The sequence below is a fragment of the Delphinus delphis genome, chromosome 10 (genome assembly GCF_949987515.2).
Source record: "Delphinus delphis chromosome 10, mDelDel1.2, whole genome shotgun sequence".
NCBI lineage: Eukaryota > Metazoa > Chordata > Mammalia > Artiodactyla > Delphinidae > Delphinus > Delphinus delphis.
This window is the reverse complement of record NC_082692.2, coordinates 99,224,367-99,251,509: the sequence shown is the minus strand read 5'-3', so window position 1 is coordinate 99,251,509 and position 27,143 is coordinate 99,224,367. Positions and strand designations below refer to the sequence as shown.

General features: G+C 45.9%; 2 protein-coding genes across 3 annotated transcripts in view; one reads left to right on the top strand and one right to left on the bottom strand.

The window, feature by feature from the left end:
* Positions 1 to 9,160, top strand: part of RAF1 (Raf-1 proto-oncogene, serine/threonine kinase) — a 72,715-nt gene extending 63,555 nt beyond the window's left edge. Inside the window, exons 11-17 of the mRNA XM_060023083.1 lie at positions 3,397 to 3,481; positions 4,269 to 4,445; positions 5,875 to 5,921; positions 7,111 to 7,229; positions 7,621 to 7,752; positions 7,888 to 8,022; positions 8,251 to 9,160. Of these exons, the coding sequence (XP_059879066.1) occupies positions 3,397 to 3,481; positions 4,269 to 4,445; positions 5,875 to 5,921; positions 7,111 to 7,229; positions 7,621 to 7,752; positions 7,888 to 8,022; positions 8,251 to 8,394 (839 nt within the window). The 3' untranslated portion in view covers positions 8,395 to 9,160. The remainder of the gene's footprint in view (positions 1 to 3,396; positions 3,482 to 4,268; positions 4,446 to 5,874; positions 5,922 to 7,110; positions 7,230 to 7,620; positions 7,753 to 7,887; positions 8,023 to 8,250) is intronic.
* Positions 9,161 to 9,163: 3 nt separating this feature from the next.
* The window catches only part of MKRN2 (makorin ring finger protein 2), a 28,475-nt gene continuing 10,495 nt past the window's right edge, over positions 9,164 to 27,143 (bottom strand). The window contains exons 2-8 of one of the 2 annotated variants that reach the window (XM_060023084.1): positions 24,465 to 24,593; positions 23,347 to 23,528; positions 21,893 to 22,197; positions 20,784 to 20,998; positions 18,572 to 18,682; positions 10,731 to 10,875; positions 9,164 to 10,551 (exon numbers count right to left, since the gene is read on the bottom strand). In XM_060023084.1, the coding sequence (XP_059879067.1) occupies positions 10,414 to 10,551; positions 10,731 to 10,875; positions 18,572 to 18,682; positions 20,784 to 20,998; positions 21,893 to 22,197; positions 23,347 to 23,528; positions 24,465 to 24,593 (1,225 nt within the window). In that variant the 3' untranslated portion in view covers positions 9,164 to 10,413. The remainder of the gene's footprint in view (positions 10,552 to 10,730; positions 10,876 to 18,571; positions 18,683 to 20,783; positions 20,999 to 21,892; positions 22,198 to 23,346; positions 23,529 to 24,464; positions 24,594 to 27,143) is intronic. The other variant, XM_060023085.1, reaches the window with a different exon arrangement.

Below are 27,143 nucleotides of genomic sequence, written 5' to 3'. Positions count from 1 at the left end.
TACTACATTTGCCTCTGACTTTACTATGAAGGGAAAGTAAGAAGTTCTGGTTTGACAAATAATGAGTACTTCCTGTAGTTATTAAGCAGTGTTGCTGAATGCCTATTGCGCGGAATGCTGGAGAGGTGGACTTAGTCATGATGTGCTTGGTGCCGAGGACTGCTGAGCAACTAAGTCCCTGGTATTCCCTGCTAGAGGCTGTGGCCACTTCCAACTCCAGAGCTTCAAACAGACAGCTTTTCAATTCATAACTTGCCTTGCTGACAGTTGCATCTTAGAATTCACTCATTTCTTCAGCCAGTGTTTCCTGAGCATTCTTCTAATACCGAGCATTTTTCTAGGGGCTAGGAATGAAGCCCTGAGCAAAACAGATAAAAATTCTTTCTCTTACGGAGTTGATATTCTGGTGGGCATAATAACCAAGAAAAGCAAAGGAGATAGTGTGTCCTAAGTGCTAAGGAGAAAAATGGAGGAAAGCAGGTATAGAGTGGCAGGCCTGGTTCATAGTTTTTAGTAGATTGGTTAGGGAGGAGTCTGCTGAGGAAGTGGCATTTGGGAAGCAGCAACAGCAGATGCAAAATGGGCCACTCACCTGGCCTGTCCGAGGAACTCAAGGAGGTCTGAATGGCTTTAGTAGAATGAGAGAGGGAGAGGCTAATAGCAGTGAGGTCTGGGGTGTGGGTTATAAGGTACCATAAAGACTTTGGATATCATTTGGGTGAAATGGGGGTCTCAGATTGTGCAAGACCTTTAGGAGGTTTGCCCAGCCTTGTCCTGAAAACCAGAGTGATAAGGGAGCTCATGAGTTACCTGAAAAGTCATTCTAGCTCTGGGCATTTCCTACCAGTAGAAAACCATTTTGTATAGGAGTTGAAATTGGTTTTCCTATGGTGTTTGCCCATTGTTCCTACCAGACTGAATCGCTGGTACGGCAGTCCTTGGAGGGTACACATACAAATGAGGCTGTGCTGTAACACAGAGTATGGTCTCTGGGTTTGAGTAAGAAAGTGCACATAATCTGCTACCATAACTGTTAACCGTGAGCTGCCTGGCCTCTGGATCCCTATGGTGCCATGGGCTCTGTTTATAGTTTGACCCTGTTCAGTTTTTCCATCAGTGACTTGCATGACTCAGGTATTGTGGATGACTTACACAGAGGTGTCATGCAGATTTGGATAATAGAATTTGGATTTAGAAAGATGGGAGGATTTGAAGTGTCTATGATGATAGAACAAAGAAAGGATGAACTTTTAACAGGAATAAGTCTTGTTCACGAGTCCAGAAAGTAGAGGCTAGAGGTGGAGGATGTTCAGCTGACAGCAGGTCAGAGCGAGTCACTGTGAACAGGCTTTGGCTGCTGATGGATCATCTGAGGTCTGAGGTTGCATTACTGATCAGGTCCAAAATGGGTGATGCTGAGGGTGAGTTCAGCGATGACTGGAGCATGCCCAGAGAAAAGCTGTGAGAAAGGGAAGGGCTTGCAAAACTAGGCTCATGAACTAGGAAGCAACCCCTTCTGAGGGACCATCCAGCATCTCCCCAAGTCTTTCTTCTGCATCCCTATCTCCAGCCTGTCCCTTTAAACCCCCATCTATTGCCTGGCCATCTCCTGGCCCTTCCTCTCAGTTGACTGCCACATTGAGTCAGTTCACCTTCACAGGGTTTCTTGCCTCCATCTCCTCCTTTTTATCCCTGCTGTCACCAATGTGCCTGCATTGCACCTGCGTTCTTGTAGCAGACTCCTCCTCCCTGGCCTCCCTCCTGTCCTACAGGTGTCAAATCACATGCTATGTTAGAGTTTCCCAAACACAACTTGGCGTTTCTCTCATCCCCCTTACCTCACCTTTGTTCCTGGTGTACCAAGTCTAGAACAGCCCCTTCCTTTGGCTTATATCGCACTTCCTTCAGAAAACTTTTCTATATCCTCTCTGCCAAGGTATTTACTCCCCTCCTCTGTCATCCCCCGACCCCAATCCTGTCTTGGCTCAGACTGCTCCAGAATGGGCAATTATGCAAAAGACTCCTGTCCCTCTACTCAGTCATAAGGAACTTGAGGTTGGGGCTGCATAGTTTACCAGCTGCATCTTCCTAGTTATAAGGTAGCTCTGAATATAGCATATGCAGCTCTGCCATCCAAAGTCAGCAGCACCTTCCAGGCAGCCCTGGGCCCTCAGTAAGTTCATGTGCCAGTGAACTGGATAAGAACCAATTTGGAAGCTGCTGCTAAGTGGGGATTTTAGCTTTAGATGATAACAAACAGAGATCACAGGGCAACAGTTAGGGACCTATCATAAGAACCATCTCTGTACCATTTGGTGCTCCCCAAAAGTGGAATGAGTGCTCCAGCAGGCTGCAGGGGGGTGCTGCCAAGGGCACATGCTCAGTTGTGGAGGAACTAAGTCACCTCCAAGTGCCACTGAACTTAACTCCTACTTTGTTTGATCATTGTATTTAGTAAAGTTATTTGTCATGAAAAGCTGAGGTCCTAATGGGGCTTCAGGTAATTTACTATCTTTACAACTATTGTAAGTATGACATAACACTTCTGAAAGTGGCTTCTAAATCGGTAGCACCTGTAAAGTAGAATTGATCCCTGGATGTTTCTGAAGTTATATGAAGAGGCTGGTTTTTACTCACAGTGATTGACAGTCAGTAGTCAGTATTTTAGTTAGAAGTACAGCTATTGGAGTCAGACTAGGGTTCTGATCCTGGCTCCAGCACTTTCTTTTGGCTGTATGACTTTGGCCAAGTAACTAAACTTCATTTTGTTGCTTGTAAGATGAGGACGACAGTATTAACCTCATAGAGCAGCTACGAGGATTAAAGGAGGTAATACCTGTGAGAGCAGACAGTGCCAGGGTATAGTAAGCAATCAGTATTAATCATTAGGATTACTTTCTAACGGCACTGAAGGCCGAGACGCTTAATTTCAATATATGTCTTTGAATTTGTACAAGGGAGCTTCTCAGGTCTCACTGAAATGTGGCTGTTGAGTTTAGCATCAACTGCTTACTAACTGGCCTGCTTCTGGGCCCCAGCCTCCTGGCCCCGAAGACTCAGTATTTGCTGGGCCATTCATATCCATCTGCTGATGTCATCTTCACAGGCCCAGGTTGTGACCTGTCACACATGACCTCAGCGCTGGGGATGCCAGGCTTGACAGGAACAGTTTAAACCAAGCTGGTTCAAGGCCTGTGGGGCGGTATTTTAAGGATAGTAGTATAATCTAATTTTTTAAGCTACTTGATAATTCAGAAATTTGCATAGTATTTGTTCCATCTGTGTAGGTATATGATTTTTGAATAAGTGATTAATTATATCTTCTTCAGATCTAGTGTACATGAAAAATAACAAAGTAAGATCATTCAGCTGCACTGACTATAAACTAATTTGCAGGAGATGTTGCAGTAAAGATTCTAAAGGTTGTTGACCCCACACCAGAGCAGTTCCAGGCCTTCAGGAATGAAGTGGCTGTCCTTCGGTGAGTAGAAAGCTGGCCTGTCCCTTGGTGTGGCAGGGGCGGGGCGTGGATGCTGGTACAAGCACCGCAGAGGAAGTAGGCTGCATGGCATCATGACCTGTCTCTGAGGGCTGATGGCTGGGACTGGTGGTGAGTGTTCACTGTGGAGTCCTGTGGTTGAAACAACTCCCTCATGAGTGAAAAGGAGCGGAAGGTTTCTTCCAGCTTATGCGCTTGTTAAGCCTTTAGAAGAGCCCCCTTTGATGAGCATACCCCCTTCCACTGCCTCAGGTCTCTGGGCTCACTACGCTGATAGAACAGCCCAGGTTCTATCTCTGGGTTTTGTTTTGACGTAGGGAGAGGTGGGTTCTATTTTCACATTTATTTACAAGAACTCTTTATAGCTAAGTTGCCTTAATTTGGACTTCAAAACCGTCAGTTTTGAAGTCTTTGAGTCACTGTTTACACTTGTAGGAATAAACTGAGTAATGATGGATTCCATAGATGAGGGATCCTTGTGACCCCTGTGGGGAGATTGGTGAATATATGTTGATGAAAGAGAACGTCCTCTGTATGATCAAGGCCAGCACTGAGGGCAGTGACGGCAGCCCCTCTATCAGCTCACAACACCAGCTGGTTCATCAGCAGTCGGCTGGGTTTGCTTTGCTAGCCCCTGGACTGTAAGCCTGGGTGGTGTCAGGAACATGCAGGGTCTGGTCGGAGACAGTGGGAAAGCAGACTAGATCTCCCTGTTCTGCAGCAGCGGAAGGTTCAGAGCCTTTCTTCTCTCCTTCCCTCCACTCTCCAGCAAAACCCGGCACGTGAACATCCTGCTCTTCATGGGGTACATGACGAAGGACAACCTGGCAATTGTGACCCAGTGGTGCGAGGGCAGCAGCCTCTATAAACACCTGCACGTCCAGGAGACCAAGTTCCAGATGTTCCAGTTGATTGACATTGCCCGGCAGACGGCTCAGGGAATGGAGTGAGTGAATGGCCTGATGCGTAGAAAATCTGGGGTCCAAGGATCAACTTGTCCCTAAATCAGAACCAAGATTAGGAAAAGCCAGGCCCGTTAAGTGACTTCTGTGATATTTTTGCACAGCTGGAAATGAACCTGTGTGGTGGGCCAAAGGAACAAGAAATTCAGGTTTATTGCCCAAGCTGAGGCTACCCCCTTAGGGCTCAGATTCAGGTTCCAGCAACCGCCCTTAAAATTCAGCCAGACAGGGGCTTCCCTGGTGACGCAGTGGTTGAGAGTCCGTCTGCCGATGCAGGGGACACGGGTTCGTGCCCCGGTCCGGGAAGATTCCACATGCCGTGGAGCGGCTGGGCACGTGAGCCATGGCCACTGAGCCTGCGTGTCCGGAGCCTGTGCTCCACAGAGGGAGAGGCCACAACAGTGAGAGGCCCGCGTACCGCAAAAAAAAAAAAAAAAAAAATTCAGCCTAACACTCTAACACAGTGCGGGTTGCCACCTTCTGGTGGGCATCGTGTCTGAGGTGTAGCCCATCAAGTGTGCTTATTCCACGTAAAGGTTTGATCAGGTGTCACGTTCTGTGTAATTTTTCCTTTCGGAGAATGCTTAAATTAAGGTGATCCATAGCACCTCCATTAAATACTATTGTTTTGGGTCTTTGTGCTTCGACACATTTCTCTGTGAAAGGGGTGTGCGTGTGCGTTTCATTCTTGGCTAAGCCAGGGCAGTGCTTCTCAAACTTTTCCTTTGAAGTACCCCTAATGTGGAGCAGGGGTACCCCTCATACCCCCCGACAACTAGGAACTTAACTAAAGCTGTGCTTGCAAGTGGTTTATAAAATCTCATGTTGTATTTTTAAAATTCATACGGAATTTGCATTGTGTACATTTCCAGAAATGACTAGTCAGTTATTTTTTAGAGATGAAATTCACTTTTAAAATTCACCCCTTTAAAGTGTACAATTCAGTTTTTTTAGTATATTCACGGAGGTGTAAACCATCACCACTAATTTTAGAAGATTTTCAAGAAACTAGATGAAGTCTTTTGTGTCTGGCTTCTTTCACTTGGCGTGTTTTTGAGAGATTCATCCATGTTGTAGTGTGTATCAGTATTCCATTCCTTTCTATGGCTGAAGAATATCCCATTGTATACAGCGTTTTATTTGTTCATCAGTTGATGGATATTTGGGTTGTTGGAATTACTTTTTGAATAAAACTGATGCTGAAAGAAGACCTTCCCTGTTTGTGCTGTGGCCTCACTTTCAGGTGTAAGTCCTGACGTGGACCAGGCTGAACCAGTGCAGGGCCAATCCCCGAAAGTGACTTCTCAACTAGGAGTCAGGCCTTCAAGTGGTTTACTTCTTAGATGTAATTTGAAGCTGCTTTCTACCAATATCTCTCAAACTGGTTTTAATAGACTTATTTTCCCTTCACAGCTACTTGCATGCAAAGAACATCATCCACAGAGACATGAAATCCAACAGTATCCTTTGGTGGTAGTTTCATCTGACTGCTCAGTTCTAAATTTAGGACACTTTTAAAGTTTACCTCAGCAAAAGTGACTCTGGAAAGAGTTCCATGAAAGTTGAGATACCCGTTTGGGTTATGCTTGAAACAGGCCAATTTTTAAATGCTCTTTATTACTAAATTTAACTTGGGAGAATGGGCCTTTTGTCTTTTATGCTTACTTCTAGTTTGTGGACTGTATATCTGGTCAGACAGTAGCTGCAAGCCAAAAGTTGCAAGATTTTAAAAATTACTACTTAAAATTGTTTCTTGAATGCACAGAAATGGTTTCCTTAGAGATTACTGTTGGAATCAACCCTTTCCAAAGACTTAATGTGCTTTTACGGAAGGGGAATGAATAAAGGTGTTTTTCTTGCTGTAGGGTGTGAAATGTAACAATTGTACATCTGCCTCCCTCCACCAGCCTTTCTCTTTGAAGGGAGTATGGCATTACAGCTACACTTTGCTTCTTGGCCAGTGAGAGGCACAGCAGTTGTGTTGGGTCGCATGATGGGATGTGGCCTATTTTGGGCATGGGTCTGAGACATAGGATACCTTTTAGTGGTGGGTTTTTGGGGACCAACATATTATACCATGAAGGCAGACACCACCGATTTTAAGGAGGTATGAACTACTGGGCATCAGCAGATCCCACAAGTCGGCCTTAAACTGCCTGGCTTCTTTACTCAGAACTGAGGTGTTTGGTTTTGATTTCGAAGTCACCAAGTGGTACCTATCCTGTGAGAAATGCCTTCAGGCAGACAGCATTCAGGACTCAGGGTGTTTCCGTTAGCCATTGGAGGGCAGGATGCAGGCGAATGGATGTAAGCAGTCAGCAGGCCATGCTCAGAGTCTTGGGGCGTAAAGGCACCTACGTTATGTGGCAATGTCACACGGCCAGAGACCCGGCTCCTAGGTGTGTAAATGGAGGCAGCAGCAGCAGCAGCAGCAGTGGGGGGCAAACTGGCTTGTTGTGGCTGGAGCCAGAGAATCTGGTGCCCGGAGCACCTCCTGGAAGGAGCCGCGTTCTAAAGCACTAGCAAATCCAGTGCAGAGAAGGCTGGGGCAGATGGGAGGCCGAGATGGTGCTAGTTAAGAACTTGGGGAAGTTTTTCAAAAGTAACTTGACCATTCTTTTAAAACCACAGTCCTTAACAGGCATTGAGATATATTTCTCCATGAAGGCCTGACGGTCAAAATTGGAGACTTTGGTTTGGCAACAGTGAAGTCGCGCTGGAGTGGTTCTCAGCAGGTTGAACAACCCACCGGCTCCATCTTGTGGATGGTGAGGCGGCTGGGCTCCCTCTAGCAGGGTGCAGGGCCAGGAGGGGTGATGTGATGGGAGGTCTGTATGCAGGCTTCAGGCATTTCTCTACATTTCCTGACCACCTCCGTGACACCTGTAGTGTTGGCAGCCCCTGGGCAAATTTGGGTTTCCTGGAGGAAGCTGGCGACGAGGAAGTGCTGAAGCACAGCTCGGGGGGAGTTAGGTGATGGGGAGTGCTGGATCTCAAGAGACAGGATTCCTGAGCTCCTTTGAGCCTGAGAGTGGGAGCCCTTTGGGAAAGAGCTACAGCAGGGCTGAGGCGGGGACTTTCATACCCAGCCCAAGGGACAGCCTGGCTCCTGCATGTCTGTGGGGCGCAGATGGTGACAAATGCACTTTGTCCCCGTAGGCCCCAGAGGTGATTCGAATGCAGGACAATAACCCGTTCAGCTTCCAGTCCGACGTCTACTCTTACGGCATCGTGCTGTATGAGCTTATGACGGGGGAGCTGCCCTACTCCCACATCAGCAACCGCGATCAGGTGCGTCACTGGTGCTGAACGACCCGCTCGCCGTGGAAGCCCCCGGGCTCTGCCCGTCTGAGCAACACAGGGTGGAAGGTGCTGCTTTCACTGTTGTTCATCCACCTGTTCCCTCAACTGCTTTCTCTCCCTTAGATCATCTTCATGGTTGGCCGAGGGTACGCCTCCCCAGACCTTAGTAAGCTGTACAAGAACTGCCCCAAAGCAATGAAGAGGCTGGTAGCCGACTGTGTGAAGAAAGTTAAGGAAGAGAGGCCTCTTTTTCCCCAGGTAAGACTTGGCTCAAGGTGCTAGAACTGATTAAAGCAGGAGTTCTTAGTGATACAAACAAGGAGAGAAGTTTCTTGCTGTTTGTTCTATAGGGAGGGACTTGTGTTCTCCACAAGATGATGCAGGTGGGGGTGGGGAGAACGGCCTGTGTCTTTGGCCCAGATTGAAAGCTGCTGCTGCAGAATGCCCTGTCCCCTGCCATGAGAGCATTTTATGGCCTTGTTTCAGATCCTGTCTTCCATTGAGCTGCTCCAACACTCTCTACCGAAAATCAACCGGAGCGCTTCTGAGCCATCCCTGCACCGGGCGGCCCATACCGAGGACATCAATGCCTGCACGCTGACCACATCCCCTAGATTGCCTGTCTTCTAGTTGACTCTGCACCTGCACTCAGGCCACCAGGTGGGAAGGGAAGTCAGCAGGCATCACCTTTTTGCGGGGACAGAGCTCGTCTTCAGAGAAGCTGCTGCTAAGGACCTTCTAGACCACTCACAGGGCCTTAACTTCACGTTGCCTTTTCTATCCCTCTGGCCCTGGGAGGAGGAAGCCATTTGCAGTGTTGGTTTGTCCTGCTCCCCCACAACCCCTGTGCTCATGAGCCGAGCCTCCTTCAGATGCACCGGTGGCTGCTGATGGCAGTACATGATCTGGGGCCCCAGCTGTTCGAGTATTTTTAGGGCAAGAAAAAGCACTCAGAGGGGAAATGCAGGTAGCAGGCAAACCAGCCGTGACGTGGGGACATGTGGATTTTGGAAATCAGCTCCTGTGAGGAACGCTTATCACAGGACTTCTCTTCAGAGATAACGTGGTGTGGCATCAAACAGGTAGTTTTGCACATAATGCACCAAACAGCCCAGGACTGTCGAGACCGTGGCAGCCTGGAGGAGCCTGCTTTGGTACTATGGACTTGACTTTGGGGACACTGCCTTTTCTTGAAGGTCTCTAGTGCTTTGGGATGGTTTTCCAGAAGAGGTGCTTGGCCTGCCCCTCCCAGTCTCCGCCCTCTCAGGGAGCAGTCTTCCATTGTGCTGAATTTGTCTTCCAGGAGCTGCCCCTATGGGGCGGGGGCGGGCCCCCCCACCCCTGCCCCGCCAGCCTTGTCCCTACATCACATCGTATACAAGGAAGCCAGGAACACAGGTTTTCTTGGGTTTAATTTTGTTTTTATTGCGCCTGACAAAATACAGTTATTCAATTTGTTATTTTAATAAAATAAATTAAATGTAGGTTTAATGGCTGTTTCCTCCTTTTAAAGTAATCCTGAGCTCACAGCTTGAACTCCATTTTGTTCATGCCTTTGGGAGCAGAACTCAAGAAACAGGAAATGGGCCCAGAGCCTCTGCTGGGAATTGAATTCAGCCTTTGTCACCCTTCACTTAAGAACTCCAAACTCAGGTAAAGAGGAGACTTTCTTCTTTAAAGTAAAGTAATGCATTTTATAAAACATTTGGTGTCTACAACTGTCTATAAAAATAGATAATTTAGGCTTGGATTGCGTTCTGATTCACAAGGTTATGCTCCTTCAATTAAAATCACTACTGATTAAAATCACTACTGATGACAGAAGACTTGTACTCTCTTCAGGACCACCGCTAGATAAGAACCAGAAACTGTTCTTGGGTGCTGTTTTTATGAAATTTAAAATCAAAGCCAGGTTTTACAGATAAGAACATACATGAACCCTCGGGGCACAAGCCAGCAGGTGAGAGTTTCCCTGGAGGCATGTGTGCAAGATTACTCCGATTGTGACCCTACCCTACCACAAACCGGAAAAGAGGGGCCATATCTCTCTGCTTCCTGCTACTTCAAGAGCCCCCCCACCCCACCCCCAGGTAAGAAAGTTTATACCTGTCTGCTGAACGTCCTGCAACAAGACTTCTCCCCTGATTTGGGACACTGCAGAGCCCTAAGTCAAGTTTGTGCTAAGGTGTGCAGCGCTCACTTGGTTTTTGAAAAGCAATATACAAATCCAGTGTTGACCACACTACTTCAGTATACTAGGGAGGTTCACCACACAGGAATCCTTTGGTAAGATAAATGAATCTGCTGCTTTAGGGGCAGCTGCACAGTCCTCGAAGACGGGAGGCAGGCTGGTCTGAATCAATCAGTGAAAACGCTGGCTCGTCAGCTGGCCCCCCTGAGGAGTTTGAGGTGCAACTAACATAAACAGCAACTAGGGAAGCAGCAATTCCATATATGTGTTCAGGTTATTTTATATTCTCACCCTTCCCATGGCTGTAATAATGGAGTGGATGAGACCAAGGTTAAATACAACCCCACTCAAATTCAAGTGACACGCCACCCCAGGCTGTCGTGAAGGAAGCTCTGCACACCCTGGCTTGGGGAAGCCTCGGCTGGTGGAGCCGAAGACGCAGGGCGACCACCTACTCTTCAGGGTTCTGATGACTCCACTCCGGAGAGGTGCATGAAGAGGTCCCCAAGCTCTGTCATGTCGACGTCTTCAGTGTTGTGGACATGCTGGCTTTCTCGGTTCTCAATGAAATCCCAGAGCCGCACTGAATTAAAGAACTGCAAAAACAGCCAGCAAACATGCCTGGTTATTGCTAAAGGCAACGTGAAAGCTGAGTAGCTTCTATTTTGTTTGCCTACCACATGCCCTTCTGCCAAAGCTACGAGGAGGGGCCAGGAGCAGTCCCCGGAAATGCCTACAGGTGAGTGTTCCTGACTAGAGATGGCGAAGTCCTTACCCTCACGGTGCCTTCAGAACTGAGCTGTTTCCGAGGTTTCTCTGGTTCTGCTAGCCGCCCATCAGGGTAAGCATGGCGGTAAAGGCATTTGCTTCCAAATGGGCAGGTCCCTTTGCCTTGCTCAAAGTATTTACAAGCTTTTTTTCTGAAAAGCAGAAAGAAAGGATCAAAAGAGCAGTGGGAAAATCTGGGGTGCAGATGAACCACTGTCTTCCTCCATCCCTATCAGAGCCAGGTCAGAGGGGCTGAAAATGAGGCTCAGAGAGGCTGGATGCTGATTTCCAAGCTGGACAGTACTTGCACCACGATATGCTGCCTCACGTGGAATTGAACGTGCACGGGGCCGCCACTGTGTTTTGAGCCTGCAGTGCTCCAAAGGCCTCCAGGGGCAGGTAGGCCTGAGCATTCCTCTGGGCCAGCTGTCTGGGCTCCAAGGTTCTGAAGCTGGGCTACTTGCCTCAGCTCAAAGTCCCAACAGGAGCTTCACCCAGGAAAGTTCTCCTTCCTCCTGGCCAGCAATGACGTCAAGGTGACCACAGGAAGCCTTCACTTAGGAGTCACAGGGAAAGCAGCAGGCTTTAGCAGCTGCCTAAAGTTACAAGTCTCATTCCAATTTTCCTTGCTCCCCACCCTCCAGAGCAGGGCTTCGTAACTCTATGTGCTACAGAACCCTTCTTGGAACAATGTTTTTAAATGCATAAAAGAAGACACATAGGTCTACAAAATACAGTTATCAGAAAGTTAAAAAAGATTTCCCCCCATCTTCAGTTTCTAGCTACAGACCCCTATGTTACGAACCCCTGCTCCTGAGGAAACTCAGAACTAAACAGACAACTCCCATTCCTTCTCGCTGAAATGAAATTTGTAATCACTTATGTAATCATAAGTGATCCCACATTGCAGAGGAAGAGATGCCCGAGAAGCCAGAAGGGCGGGGAAGGTGCAGAAATGAAGCCAAATCCCAGCAAAAAGGGCAGGCTGCCGCGGGGATGGGGTACGTGGCGGTGGCAGACAAGGGACCTTCTTGACTTCAGTGTTCCCTGTTTTCTCAGTCGGGACAACGGCAGAGACAGTGGTGAAAGCCCCTGAGGCAGGCCTCAGAGCAGCACAAAGAAAAGCTCCCCAGCGGCTGTCCACTTCCACCAGGTCTGACTCAAGCACAGGTGACCGGGGAGTGGATTTGAGCAGAAGTCTGTGGACCAGACGCCATCCATGGCCCACTGTCCCCAAGGTTCTGAGCAGATCTTCAAATGACCACTCAAGTGGCAAGTTCTTAACAGGGTCTGCGGGACGCTGGCTTTAACAAACTCGTCAGGTTCAAAACATTATTCTCTGGTCCCCACCCCCAAATGATCGCCCCCCCTCCCCCAGCCTTATCTGGTTACCAGGGACATAAGCCTCCAGATCACTCCTACTCCATCTCTGTTCTCAGCACCCACATCCAATTGTGACTTCTGCCTACAAAGCACCTCCCCAGTCGACCATCCTCTCGGTTCCCACACCGTTGACGCGTTCGGGGCACCATCCTCTGTTGCCTGCCTGCCTGCTGTGGTTCAGTCTCAACTGGCCTTCTCACCAGGTTCTACTCTCTTCACACACCTCAGAGGAGCTTCCCCAAACAGTGTGTCCCTTGTCGTCCTGTTCTTAAAGACCACTCAAGGCCCCTTCAGACTTGTGCCTGTGTCCCTGTAGGTCCCACATCCTTCGATACACTTCTTTCAACCCCCAGGGACCACGCCCACTGCTCCCCAAACACAATCTGCACCATTCTGCATCCATGGCATCCCATCTGCCATCCCAGCCCCCAACCCCAACACACGAACTATTCATGCTTCAGGGCTCAGGGTCCCATTCCCATCCTGCTTTCCCTGACACTCCCAGGTGGATCCCAGTGCCTTCTCTATTGTGACATCTGGCTCCAGCCTCTCATGATGAATCTGTCACCAGATAACCTGTATCATAATTGTCCTTCTGTAATTTGCCATGACATTTCTTACTGATTTTTACTCTATATCCCACATTGGTGTTTAGCTTGAGGGAACCTGGCCTGCAGCTCAGTAAATGTCTGTGGAATGCATGAAAACACTGTCATCAACAGAAAGCAAGGCCAGGAAGACCCAAACAGCAATAACGTGACTTTTCGGAGAACTGCAGCAGAGCGCCTTTCTGCAGGCTGGACCCCTCTGCCTTGCCACTCCTGCCCTCTGGTGGACACACAAGAACATCGCAGGAGGTAAAAATGGTAAAAGAAGAAGATCTTTAGTAATCAATATTGCAACTTAAAGGAACTATTTAAAAAGGTAATATACAGTTTCGCTTTTAGTACCCTTCCTGCAGATGAACTAGAAATACAGACATTCTTAAAAGACCTGAAGGCACTGGAGAGTGAACAAAAGTAGGATTCTTCAAGAGATTAGACACCTGGAAGAATGGAATGGCAAAAGACGGAGTTATCTTTTTAAGAAAAAATAGCACTTAACCTAGAGCAGGCTCCAGGCAAGTATCTACGTGGGGTGGCTAAAACTCAAGTGGAAAAATCAAGTCTTTCTGGCCTAAAGAACAAAAAGAGTTGGTGGAAATCAACCACTGGAAGAGAGGAAACAGTCCCCCAAAGAAAAGGGCCTGGAGAGGGACCCATCCAAATACTGCATACTAAGTCCTCCCAAATCCCAGGCCCGTCCCTAACCCACACATCAATGCAGCAGGCTCAAGGCAACTCAGCTAAGGATAAAAAAACTGAACTGAGATTTGAACTGCTGCCCAAGAGTTTGAGTCGAAACAACTTCTCTGCCTATTAAAACAAAAACATTAACATTTTATAAATGAACCTAACAGAATCCAGAGTCTCTACAAGGTCGGATTTACAGTGTCTAGGTTACAATCCAAAATGACTCAACTCAATGAAGAATCAGTAAAATGTGACCCATTCTTAAAGGACAATCAACAGAGTCTAACTTCAAGATAACAAGGATTTCAAATTAGCTACTATACATGTGTTCAAGAACATGTGCAGAGAGGAAAAAAGACTGGAGGAAAAAAAAGAACAGAGCCTGAAACTTATAGGACAATATAAAAAAGTCTATCACCTGTAATTAGAATCCCAGAAGAAAAGCAGTGTAGTAAAAAATGTGATGAAACAATGGCCAGACTTTCTCTAAATTTGGTGAATAATATAAACTTACAAATTCAGAGAAAACCAAGCAGTAAAATATGAAAAAAATCACTCCTAGGCAAAGTATCAAACTGCTGAAAACCAGGATAAACACCCAGAAAAATGACATACTACAATCTGAATCACACATGACTTCTTATCAGAAACTACAGAGGCCAGATTATACATTTGCAAAGAACGACATTTGCAAAGTGCTGAAAGAAGAGAGGGGAAAACCCCAAACTATTATCTCAGAATTTTACTCATTGAAAGAGGCGGCAAACATGTGAATGAGACCAATTAGACCAATAAATTCAATGAAAATATCCTTCAAGAATGGGGGGAAAAAACCCCTATTTCTGATAAAAAGAAAACCTTCAAACTCATCACCAGCAGATCAGCAAAAATGTTAAAGGCAGTTCTTGAGGCTGAAGGGCAACTGTATCAATTGGAAGGAATTACATACCAAATGACAGAGCATTGGAAATATTATATATCTGACAAGTTTTAAGGCAAAAGTTATTATTACCTTGTGAGGTTCTAATGCATGTAAATATTACATCCCATACATTACAGTAAAGTTGCAGGATACAAAATCAATATACAAAAATCAGTTGTTTTTTCATATACTACCAATGAAGTATCATCAGAAAGAGAAATTAAGAAAACAATACCATTTACAACTGCATCAAAAAGAATAAAATACCTAGAAACACCAAGGAGGTTAAAGAGTCATACACTTGAAAACTGCAAGACACTGATGAATGAAATCAAAGACAACACATAAATGGGAAGATACTCCATGCATACGGATTAGAAGAATTCTGTTAAAATGTCCATACCACCCAAAGCAAGCAATCTCTACCAAAATTCCAATGGCATTTTTCACAATCCTAAAATTTGTACAGACCCACAAAGTCCTGAACAGCTAAAGCAATCCTAAGAAGAACAAAGCTGGAGGCACCGCATTTCCTGATTTCAAATTAGTTTACAAAGCTATAGTGATCAAAACAGTATGGTACTGAACCAGACACACAGATCAATAGAACACCATGGAAAGCCCATAAATAAACCTGTTCATATATGGTCAATTAATTTACAACAAAGGAGCCAAGAATATGCAATGAGGAAAGGACAGTCTCTTCAAAAAATGGTGCTGGGAAAACTGGACAGCCACATGCAAAAGTATGAAACTGGACCACAATCTTGTATCACACATAAAAATTAACTCAAAGTGGATTAAAGGCTTGAATGTAAGACATGAAAGCATAGGCAACAAGCTCCCTGACATCTGTCTTGGAGATGATTTTTTGGATTTAACACTGAGAGCAAAGGCAACAAAAGCAAAAATAAACAAGAGGGACCACGTGAAACTAAAAAGCTTCTGCAGAACAAAGGAAACCATCACAAAATGAAAAGACAACCTACTGAATGGGAGAAAATATGTGCAAGTCACAGATCTGATAAGGGGTGAATATCCAAAATATACAAAGAACTCATACAACTCAGTAGCAAAAAAAAAACCCAATCAGATTTAATGGGCAGAGGAACTGAAGAGACAGTTTTTCAAAGAAGACACACAAATGGCCATCAGGCACATAAAAAGATGCTCAATCTCACTAATCACCAGGGAAATGCAAATCAAAACCACAATTAGATATCACCTCACACCTGTTAGAAGAGATACCTGCACCCCCATGTTCACTGCAGCATTATTCATGATATCCAAGATATGAAAACAAGTTGTTTAACAGATGAATGGATAAAGAATATGTGGTATGTGTCTGTGTGTATATACACACACACACACACACACAATGGAATATTATTCAGCCACGAGAAAGAAGGAAATCCTGCCACTTGTGACAACATGGATGGACCTTGAGGGCATTATGCTAAGTGAAATAAGTCAGAGAAAGACAAATACTGGACGGCATCACTTTTATGTGGGAATCTAAAAAAAAAAAACTCATAGAAAAAGTAGAAAAGTGGTTGCAAGAGGCAAGGGTGCAAACTATCACCTATTAAGATGAATAAAGATAAAACACAGTGACTGGTTGACAACACTATTGTACAACTGAAATTTGCTAAGACGGTAGAAAAAAAAATTGTGAGGCAATAGATGTGTTAATTAGCTAGATGGGGGACTCCTTTCACAATGTATATCAAATTACCATGATGTACACTTTAAAGTATTTCATAATTTTATTTGTCAATTATACCTAAATAATAAAAAATTATTACCTTGTGCAGTTCTAATGTATGATATGCATTATATCTGTAGCACAAAGATGGTAATGAGGAAGTAACTGCATATTATATAAGGCAGCAGGAACATTAATTCTGACTAAAATATTAGGAGTATATTGTAATCCCAAGAAAAAAGCATTAAAAAAAAAGATAAGCTAAAAAGATGCAAGTTAAAATGGAATTCTAAACAATATTCTAAATAGCTAACACAGCAGAAACAGCAGAGGTATCCATCAGCAGGGGCACAGAACCACCGGGGTAAACAGGCAGCCCTTGCTTTGCAAGGTTCTGATCATGTGCTATGGTCTGAATGTTTGGATCCCCCTAAAATTCATATACTGAAATCCTAATGTCCAGTGGGATAGAATTAGGAGACAGGTGATTAAGTCATGAGGGTGGAGCCCTCACGAATGGCATTAGTGTTCTTATAAGAGAGCCGGTGAGCTCCTTCACCCCTTCCACCATGTGAGGACGCAGTGAGAGGATGCTGGCCCTCACTAGAACCCGACCATGCTGGCACCTTGATCTTGGACTTCCCAGCCTCCAGAACTGTGAGAAATAAATGCCTGCTGTTTATAAGCCACCCAGTCTGTTGTTAATCTGGAACAGACTGATACACCATGTACGGTGGGTTGAATAGCGGCCCCCAAAAGACAGCTCAAAATCCTAAGCCCTGCTACCTGTGAATGTGACTCTATTTGGAGAAAGGATCTTTGCTGATGGAGTTAAGGATCTCAAGATGAGATCATCCTGGATTAATGGGAGGGTCTTACAGAGACCCTTACACGAGTCAGAGGGGAGAGAGAGACACAGAGCAGACAAAGGCAGAGACTGGAGTTACGCTGTGCCCAGAAGCCAGGAGAGGGGCCTGGAACAAATTCTCCCTCAGAGCCTCCAGGAGGAGCCACCCTTGCCCACACCTGGATTTTGGACTTCCAGCATCCACAAGTGTGAAAGAACAGATGTCTGGTGTTTTGAGCACCCAGTCTGTGGTAATGTTACAGCAGACACAGGAAATGAATCCACCATGGTTTCGTTAAGTGCCACTGGTCCCCCAGCAACACGGTTCAAATTTCTGTCACCACAACACACAACTGTGAGTGACCATGTGAAGCACACACTGTCAGCTCTTCAGTCCAAACCACCATACAAACAGCACGTGTGCGCCATGGTCAGTGACTGACCATCTTAACTCTCCTCCCAAATCTGTCGGTGACTGGTCACTGTGCATCTGTTATTCAGTGGAGCTGTGTTGCCTCCTTGTTGCCCAGTGATACATCCACAAGACATTTTACAAAAACAGATAACTGAAAGAGGAAACTGGCCAACAAAGATAGAAGTGCAGCAAAGAAATGACAAGTAGTAACACTGGAAGTGAAATCTGAATCCTCCGCCGTACTCAACGCATCAGCAAATCCATCCCAGTTCTTCTAAACAGGTCCAGAATCTGACCACTTCCCATCACCTCCATGCCTCCTACCCTGGTCCAAGCCACTGCCACATCTCGCCTGGACTGTTGTAACAGCCTGACTGGTCTCCCCATTTCCACTTTTGCCTCCTCTTTGAATATATTCTCAGTGGTTCAGCCACAGTGATCCTTTCAGAATATATCAGATCATGTCACTCCTCTGGTCAAAATCGTATGACGGCTGCCCACCTCAGCCAGAATAAAAAAGCTAGTCTATCCAATGATGTACAGAGCCCGACACAATTCACCCCACTCCCCCTGTCCTCGTCTCCAGTGTTCTCCCCACCTGCTTCTCTCCTGCAGCTCCGCCTTGCTGTTCCGAACAAGGCAGACACGCTCCAGCCTCAGAGCTTTCTCTGCAGTGACAGCCCCGTCCCTCTTGAGCGCTCTTCTCAGTCACATGGACGTGGCTCGCCGCCTTGCCTCCTCAAGGTCTCTGCTCACAGGTCACCTTACTGACGTGTCCTCTGGGCTCCAGCATGGAAACTGCAATCCCCTCATTTCCTATCCCCATTCCCAGGCTTATTTCACTCCTTAGCCCCACCATATAATAAACATTTTCCTATTTTCTTGTTTGTTTCTTATTATTCTTATTTTTTTCCTTCAGTAGAATGTGAACTGTGTGAGGGCTGGGATTTTTGTCTAGTTTGTTTAATACTGTATCTCCAGCAACTAGAAAAGGCCTATCAGACAGATCTTTCATCTCTATTTGTTGAACGAATGATCAGAGATAAAAAGGCTATCTTAGCACTACAAGCAGGATTTCTAAGGGACACCGCTCAGCTTAAAAACCGTTAAGCAAGTCCACTTCACCACAGCCTTGCTTGCTCATATCTGTGTCCCCAGAGCCCAGCATGCTGCCCGAGAGAAAAGACACTGAGTGGCCTCCCCACAGGGGAGGCCCTGCATGAAGCAAAGATGGAAACAAGAGCCAGGCCCGCACCAGATCACGCTTGAGCGCAGAGCACTTACCCCATTCCCTGTTTGAAAGCTTCAATCAACTCGTTCTTTTTATTCTGATCTTCTACCCAGTACACACTTGGAATTACAAACTCTGATATCACACGGCACTCTGGACAAGACCTGAAGTAAGAATGAGGTTAGTAAGGGAGAGATTCAGTTACAAATCCTGTGCCCACTCCACCACTAAACCTTGTGGTCAAATGCATGACTGCTCCAGGTGTTTTTCCCACCCCGGAATTCTAAAAGGTACAAACGCAATCCTCTAACCTAATTTACTGTTGAAACATGTTCTTCTCAACAATAAAAAAGACAAACTAATTTTAAAATGGGGAAAGGATTTGAGTAGGCATTTCTCCAAAATGGCCAATAAGCACAGAAAAAGATGTTCAGTACCATTAGTTATCAGGGAAATGCAAATCAAAACCACACTAAGGTATCACTTCACACCTGCAAGGATGGCTAACATCAGAAATCAAGACCAACTAAGTGCTGGCAAGAATACGGAGAAACTGGAATCCTCCTATGTTGCTGATGGGGATGTAAAATGGTCCAGCCACTATGGATGGCAGTCTGGCAGTTTCTCAGAATGTTAAACACAGTTCCCATATGCCCAGCAACTCCACTCCTAAGGGTATACCCAAAAGTTCTGAAAATAGTATTCAAACAAATAAACAAATGTTCATAGGCACACTAGCCATAATAGCCAAAAGGTGGAAACAACCCAAATGTCCATCAACTGATGAATGCATAAACAAAATGTGGTCTAGCCATACAATGGAATATTATTTATAGTCACTAAAAAAGAATGGAGGGGCTTCCCTGGTGGCGCAGTGGTTGAGAGTCCGCCTGCCGATGCAGGGGACACGGGTTCATGCCCTGGTCCGGGAAGACCCCACATGCCGCGGAGCAGCTGGGCCCGTGAGCCATGGCCGCCGAGCCTGCATGTCCGGAGCCTGTGCTCTGCAACGAGAGAGGCCACAACAGTGAGAGGCCTGCGTACCGCAAAAAAAAGAATGGAGTACTGATCCATGCTACAATATGGGTGAACTCTGAAAACATGCTGAGTGAAAGAAGCCAGACACAAAGGCCACAATATTGTATGATTCCATTTATATGAAATGTCCAGAACAGGTAAATTCATAGAGAAAGAGGAGATTAGTGGTTGCCAGGGGCTGGAAAGAGGGATGAATAGGCAGTGACTGTAGGTAGAGGTTTCTTTTTAAGATGATGAAAATGTTCTAAAATTAGACTATAGTAACAACAGCTGCACAACTAAGAATATATATATATTTAAAAAAACCCTGAATTGTACTTTTTTTTTTTTTTTTTGTGGTACGCAGGCCTCTCACTGTTGTGGCCTCTCCCGTTGCGGAGCGCAGGCTCCGGACGCGCAGGCTCAGCGGCCATGGCTCACGGGCCCAGCCGCTCCGCGGCATGTGGGATCTTCCCAGACCAGGGCACACACCCATGTCCCCTGCATCGGCAGGCGGACTCTCAACCACTGCGCCACCAGGGAAGCCCTGAGTTGTACATTTTTATCTCAATAAAGCTGTATTTTACCACACGAATGTGTGACTTCAGGCAAGTTACTTGACCTCACCATACCTGAGTTTCCCTATACATAAAATGAGAATGATGATCAGAGGGTCTCTGAGAGAATTACGACTTAATGTACGTGAAGTTTCTGACAGTACACAGCACACGGTAACTTCTCACTATGACTTAGCTTTTCTCCCACCCCACTGCAGAATTTAAGAATCCTATGATGTTATGTGTTAGTTATCTCTCAATAAAACTGGGGGATAAAACCCTGTGTTGGCTCACTGAGTACATCCCATGTATCAGACATTATGTGAAATGTGTTACATGCACTATTCTATTTAGTCCTCAAATAAGCCCTGCGTTACAGATTAAAGAAAAAAAGGCAATCGGCCTACGGGCGGACCACCAGTAACTGTGCCAGAGGCAAATGGGCCTTCTCACACAGAGGATCCCTGCTGAGTGTCCCCACAACAACCTAAATGCCTGGCAGGAATTGTCACCTTCCTTTTTAAAGGAAAAGACAGTTGGGCTCAGGGAGGGTCTGCGACTTGCTCAAGTCCTTGCTCAAGGACTCACCACTCACCTGTGGAGGACAAGGGAAGGCTTCCCTGTGGATGGAAGAAAATCCCCAATCAAACCTTCTCCCAGATTCTATAGGTAAGACCCCTGCTGCACTTACTTGATGATTGGGTTCTCAAACTGCTTGGCACACCTCCACTGCCGGATGCAGGACAGGCAATACGTGTGGTTGCAGTTGGAAAGGATCCCGAACCTCCGCTCTGAGGCTGACGCTTTCTCGAGGATGACCTCCATGCAGATGCTGCACACTTTGTCCTGACTCGCCTGGAAGGCAAAGGCCTTCTCCATCTCGTGTTCGAATGTTGACATGCAGATCTGAAGTACAGGGAGGGGGGAAGGAAACCTTTGGTTCTGGGCTGGGGAGTGGTGAGAGCCCAGAATGACTGCCGGCCACACAGTACAACCAGGATCGGGAAGGAACGGGGACTGTGGCTGCTTCAGGCAGGCCTGCATTCGGGACACAAAGCTCTCTCAAGACCTCCACTGGGTCACCCCCTGCCTGTCGGCACTGCTCCATGGTCACTTCCAATTTAAAGCCGAGACCAGAGGCCCAAGAAGAATAGAGGGCCACTGTGGGGTCAAGGAGGTCCCAAAGACTGGGACCCTGGTCTCCTTGCCCCTCTGGGTACCGCCATTCCCAACACCAACACCGTTAATGCCAAATAACCCTTAATCTAAAACATCAGGGTGACAGGCCAGGGTCAGAGGTCAGCAGCATCACTTCTTCCTACGAGAACCAGTTACTGAACGAATCCCTTCACACTCAGGAGGCAGGTGAACAGAGCATGTCCCCTGCGCAGCACCACGCATCAGGCACCAGAATCAATGCAAAGGACCTAGGACCCAGGCCCTCGCACAGTGGATGCACACATGAACCGAACCCACAGCACAGCACCGGGATGTCATGTCCCTGGGGAGGAGGGAAGCGCTAACCCGTGCTCACCTGAACACCCCCCGGGGGACGGCAGAGGGTTCAGACAACCTCCACAGCTCTGTGCTGAGCAGAAGCCCGCACAAACACGGGAGCCTAATGACCTGCAAGGTCCCTTCCGACACCGAACTCCTCAAATTCTCCAGAACTCGGCCTGGCTGGCCAGGGACACAATGCAGGTATTACTGGCAGAAAGATGCTTACAGAAATACCGATTCTGTTACTTAGTGCACTTCAAATTCCTTAAAAAGAGTTCCCGTAAAGGCTTGCAACTGTACCTTCTCGTGAGCTTTCCTTTGCTCTGGGTCGAAGGGGTGCAGGACTTGTAACCTACAGATTTCACACACTTCCCCATGCAGGTAGACACAAGCATCCCCAAATCGGCACTCCCCGGCAGCTGCGTAGGGGCACAGCTGCTGTTCGCTGCTGTAGGAACTGCTAGCTTCCAAGCTGTCGAGACCACTCCTGATTGCTTCTAGGTAGGAAAGCGGCTTCAGCTCCGGGCTGTTCTGCAGGTTGCTGCAGCCTCCGGGATTACTCACCACACTTGGGCAAGTCTTTTCTTCAGCCATGCCAGAGAGATCTTAAAATAAAACACACACACACACACACACACATATGAAAACTGGCCCAACCTTTCTGGTAAGCATTCAGTCAAAACCTGACAAATTAACCCTGACTTTGGGAATTTCACTCTTGGGATGTATGGAAAAAAACAGGCCAAGAGGGGAAAAATAAAAGAAAAAATGTTCAGAGTGATATTACTTAGAATCATAATAAAAAAACAAAAAAACATAATTGGCAACATAGGGAAATAGCAAAGCAGACCATGATATATTTATATAAAATAACACTAAAGTTCCTTTTTAAAAATGCCAAGTATGGAAATCTCAACACATGGACCAGTTACACTTAAAAAAAAAAATTTAAAAAAAAACAAAGTATAAGTCAAAAGGAATTCAGAATAAGGTCAATAGAATACAGTGGTTTCCTTTTTACCAGTAAAGTTACCAATGTTTTTAAAGTGAAGGAGAATGAAAATCTGGAGCAAGTCTCTGGGTCCTGAGGCCAGAGTCAAACTGTCCTTCGGCCACCCACCCGCTTCTCACACGGGAGCTGCTGCCTACCCATCATGCTTCTAACATTTTCCGAGGGGATATATCTGACGCAATGGATTTATTGTTTGCTTAGGATGGGATCTGCCTATCTTATGCTGAACAATTTCCAGAAGTAGAAACCCCTTCACCTGGTGAGGACCAGCCAATAAAAACAACTACGATTTGTAGCCTTCTACCCACACAAACCCTGCTCCAGGGTACAGATCACTCCCCAAACCTGAACATGCTATTCTATTTCCAAAGGTGGAACTGGCTCAGCCTAAGAACTAAGACTATGAACTGACCAAGAAGACAAACAGTGAAACGTGCTCTTCAACAAAACATGTAGCTTTGAAATGAACAGCTTGGTGCTTCTCAGAGTTGGGCAACCACGCTATGCAGATGACAGTTACATGGTGACAAAAAGGCCACTTTCAATGTTTTGCCAGGCAAACCTGGCGCTCTGCTCCACCACGGACACGAGGCCTAATGCGTCATCTGAACGCTCTGCAGCCAGATGTAGCCTGTTCTCAGGACTGTTCTGGGTGTGAGGTTAGGAGCCCCCTTGACAAGAGAAGGCCAAGGAAAGCAAGAGTGCTGTTCAAAAAGGCAACAGAAGGATTCTGCTCACTCACTTCGGTCTCTAAGTACCAATGTCCTCTTTTCACGTTTCCCGGGCTCGTGTAAGTTAGTTTTCACGATTGATGCAGTGAGGTCGGAAGGAGGGTGAGGACTGTGGAAACCCAGGGAGGGCACCCCGTGGGGAACAGTGCCCATGGCCCCACCAGCTGCAGCAGAGGGCCTCGTGTGATCGTACCTGAACAAAACACACAGCAGATGCATTACGGACACACCACATGCACATGCCTCCCGCATTCCCCAGACCTGGAACATCCCTCCTTCTGCTCCATCTGTAGATGGGGACAATGAGACAATCGTTCCCTGTATTTTAACTGATAAAAGTCTTATCAATTAGTAAGAATTACCTGGCAATTCAGAGTGAGTAGTACACTGCTATCACCTCCACTTAAGTGTCCTGTGGGACTTGGGTGGGACAGATGCACTGCCCAGACCACACACAGAGAGCCCGACGGTTCTAGAGATGCTGACTGACTGGCTTCTCCTGGACTGTCTCTTGGGGGCGACCACTGGCAGGGGGAGGGCTGAGTGGGCCAACTTCCCACATCCCAGGCAGCACAGAGGAAGGACTGAAGGGAGCTCTGCAGCCCAGGAAAGCAGATCAGCCCTTCACTACAACAGCACAGGAACAGGTTTTGGAATTTTCTCCTGTCTAGAAGTTACAAAACTTGCCTACAGATGTTAGTAAAAAAGGATGATTCTACATGCTCATAAATGTTCACTGCACTCATAGCAAAAAACTGGAAGCCCCTTAAGTATCTAATACAGGGATAGTTAATAAAATGATGGTACGTCAACATTATGAAGAATTATAAAATTACAGGTAAGACATAAAGTAGCAGCGCTGGAAGGAGCTTATGACATGTTAAAAAAAGGCAAGATAGAAAATCTTATGTATACTCTGAGGGCAAATTTATAACTATAGACTCATAAGAATAGACATGAAAAGTGACTCTGAAAAATTAAAATTTTTATGGTACTAAATTTGAGGTTTCAAAATTATTTTTGTAACATTACTTTTAAACTAAAGTTTTCCCATCATCAAGACCCAGGATTTAAATCCGTGAAGGTAGTGAACTCAGTGTAACAGCTGGCGATAGAAGCGGGTGCTTGCCTGCAACGAGTTCCGTAGGCGCAACAGCCCTTCTGGTAGTATTTGCAGATGGTAGATGGCTTGCTGTTTGCCAAGTCATGTGAGAACAGGCACTGGTTTCCTTCCCGACACACACCATGCATAAAATACCTGATGAGACAAGCAGAGGCATAAAACTTTTGTTGTTGTTGCGGTATGCGGGCCTCTCACTGTTGTGGCTTCTCCTGTTGTGGAGCACAGGCTCCGGACACGGAGGCTCAGCGGCCATGGCTCACGGGCCCAGCCGCTCTGCGGCATGTGGGATCTTCCCGGACTGGGGCACGAACCCGTGTCCCCTGCATCGGCAGGCGGACTCTCAACCACTGCACCACCAGGGAAGCCCAAGACAGTGATTTTAGATTCACCACATCTATTTCAATGACAGCTTTTCTGGAAGAAAAATGATCCCACGCATTTGTCTTAAGATATATCCTCTTGATTTAAGATAGGCCACATACGTAAAATGTGAGCCTCATGATTGAGAAAATGCACACTGAAAGACTGCTCTGTTCTCATGGATTTTAAAGGGTATGGCTGTAAAGGAGTCAGAGACCTGGGCTCAAGATCTAGCTGTGCCACATGTAAGCAAGTCACAAAACCAACTTCCCTGGGCCTTCCTACCTTTACCTATAAAACAAAAATTACACTGCCTACTCTACTATAAACTGTGGTGAGGCTCAAAAAAGATAGTGGAGCACCAGGAGACACATATAAGAATGTTCCACTAAGCTGTCCAATTCTGGCCCTGAAAGAACAACTGGGAGGCATTCTAGTTCTGTCCAGCCAGAGCAGAGAGGCCTGGCTGAATACTCAGAGGAAACTGTAGAGGGACATGCCTTGGCATTAAGGGTAAACAAGTCCCCAAATAAAGAGATTTTAGACCTGCCCTAATAAACATTTTCTTTTTTTTTTTTTTAAAAACAAGCTTCAAAACGATCTAGCTGATAGCAAATAACTTACTGTCAACTAAAACAAACTTTAACATTCTTTGAAGGAAGACCAAAAAATCCAAATGCTCAAAAATACTCACAATGTTTGGCATCCAATCAAAAATTACTAGACATACCAAAAAGCAGGAAAATGTGACCCATAGCCAGGAGAAAAATTAGTCAATTAACAGGAATGACAGATGATGGACTCAGCAGACAAGGACTTTAAAACCAGCTATGACAGGCTATCATCAAAAAATCCACGAACAATAAATGCTTGAGAGGGTGTGGAGAGAAGGGAACCCTCTTGCACTGTAGGTAGGAATGTAAATTTGTGCAGCCACTAATGGAGAACAGCATGGAGGTTCCTTAAAAAACTAAAAACAGAGCTACCATATGACCCTGCAATCCCACTCCTGGGCATATATCTGGAGAAAAACATGGTCCGAAAGGATACATGCACCCCAGTGTTCATTGCAGCACTGTTTACAATAGCCAAGACACGGAAGCGACCTGAATGTTCATCAACAGAGGAATGGATTAAGAAGATGTGGTACATATATACAATGGAACATTACTCAGCCATAAAAAAGAATGAAATAATGCCATTTGCAGCAACATGGATGGACCTAGAGATTGTCACAATGAGTGAAGTCAGACAGGGAAAGAGAAATATCACATGATATGGCTTATATGTGGAATCTAAAAAGAAATGATACAAATGAACGTATTTACAAAACAAAACAACTCACAGACTTAGAGAACGAACTTACGGTTACCAGGGGGGAAGGGTGGAGGGAAGGAATAGTTAGGGAGTTTGGGACTGACATATACACACTGCTATATTTAAAAAGGATAACGGGGGCTTCCCTGGTGGCGCAGTGGTTGAGAGTCCGCCTGCCGATGCAGGGGACACAGGTTCGTGCCCCGGTCCGGGAAGATCCCACATACCGTGGAGCGGCTGCGCACGTGAGCCATGGCTGCTGAGCCTGCGCGTCCGGAGCCTGTGCTCCGCAACCGGAGAGGCCACAACAGTGAGAGGCCCGCATACCGCAAGAAAAAAAAAAAAAAAAAAAAAAGAAAAAGAAAAAGCTTGTCAATAGAATCACACATGCACGGTCAATTAACTTTTGATAAACGTGTCAAGGTAATTCAACAAATGATGCTGGACCCAGTATCTATATGGAAAAACAAAAAACCTCAAACATTACATGTCTGCTGATGTTACCCAATATGAATGAAATATACAACATAACCTGCCATGTATCCTAGTCAAAAACATTTAACTTGAATCCAACAAAACTTCAGATCTAACTTCTAGTTTATAGGAAATACAGGGGATTGGGAACAAGCTAGAAGACCTCATGAGGAAGCAACCAGATAAATACAAAAGAAGAGGCAGCAGGTGGGCCAGATCTCTTTACCAACGAAGCGTCATGGAAAAAAATAAGGGGAGGGGGCCTGGGTCTGGAAAATGATTTGGTGGTTTCTTAAAAACTTAAACATAAATTTACCATATGACTCAACAATTCCAGTCCTAGGTGTTTACCCAAGAGAAATGAAAACATATGTTCACACAAATACATGTATAATACATGAATGTTCATAGCAACATTATTCATAATAGTCAAAAAGTGAAAACTGACAATTCCATCAACTGGTGAACGGATAAACAAAATGTAATATATCCATACAACGGGATATTATTTGGCAATAAAAAGGAAGGAATAAT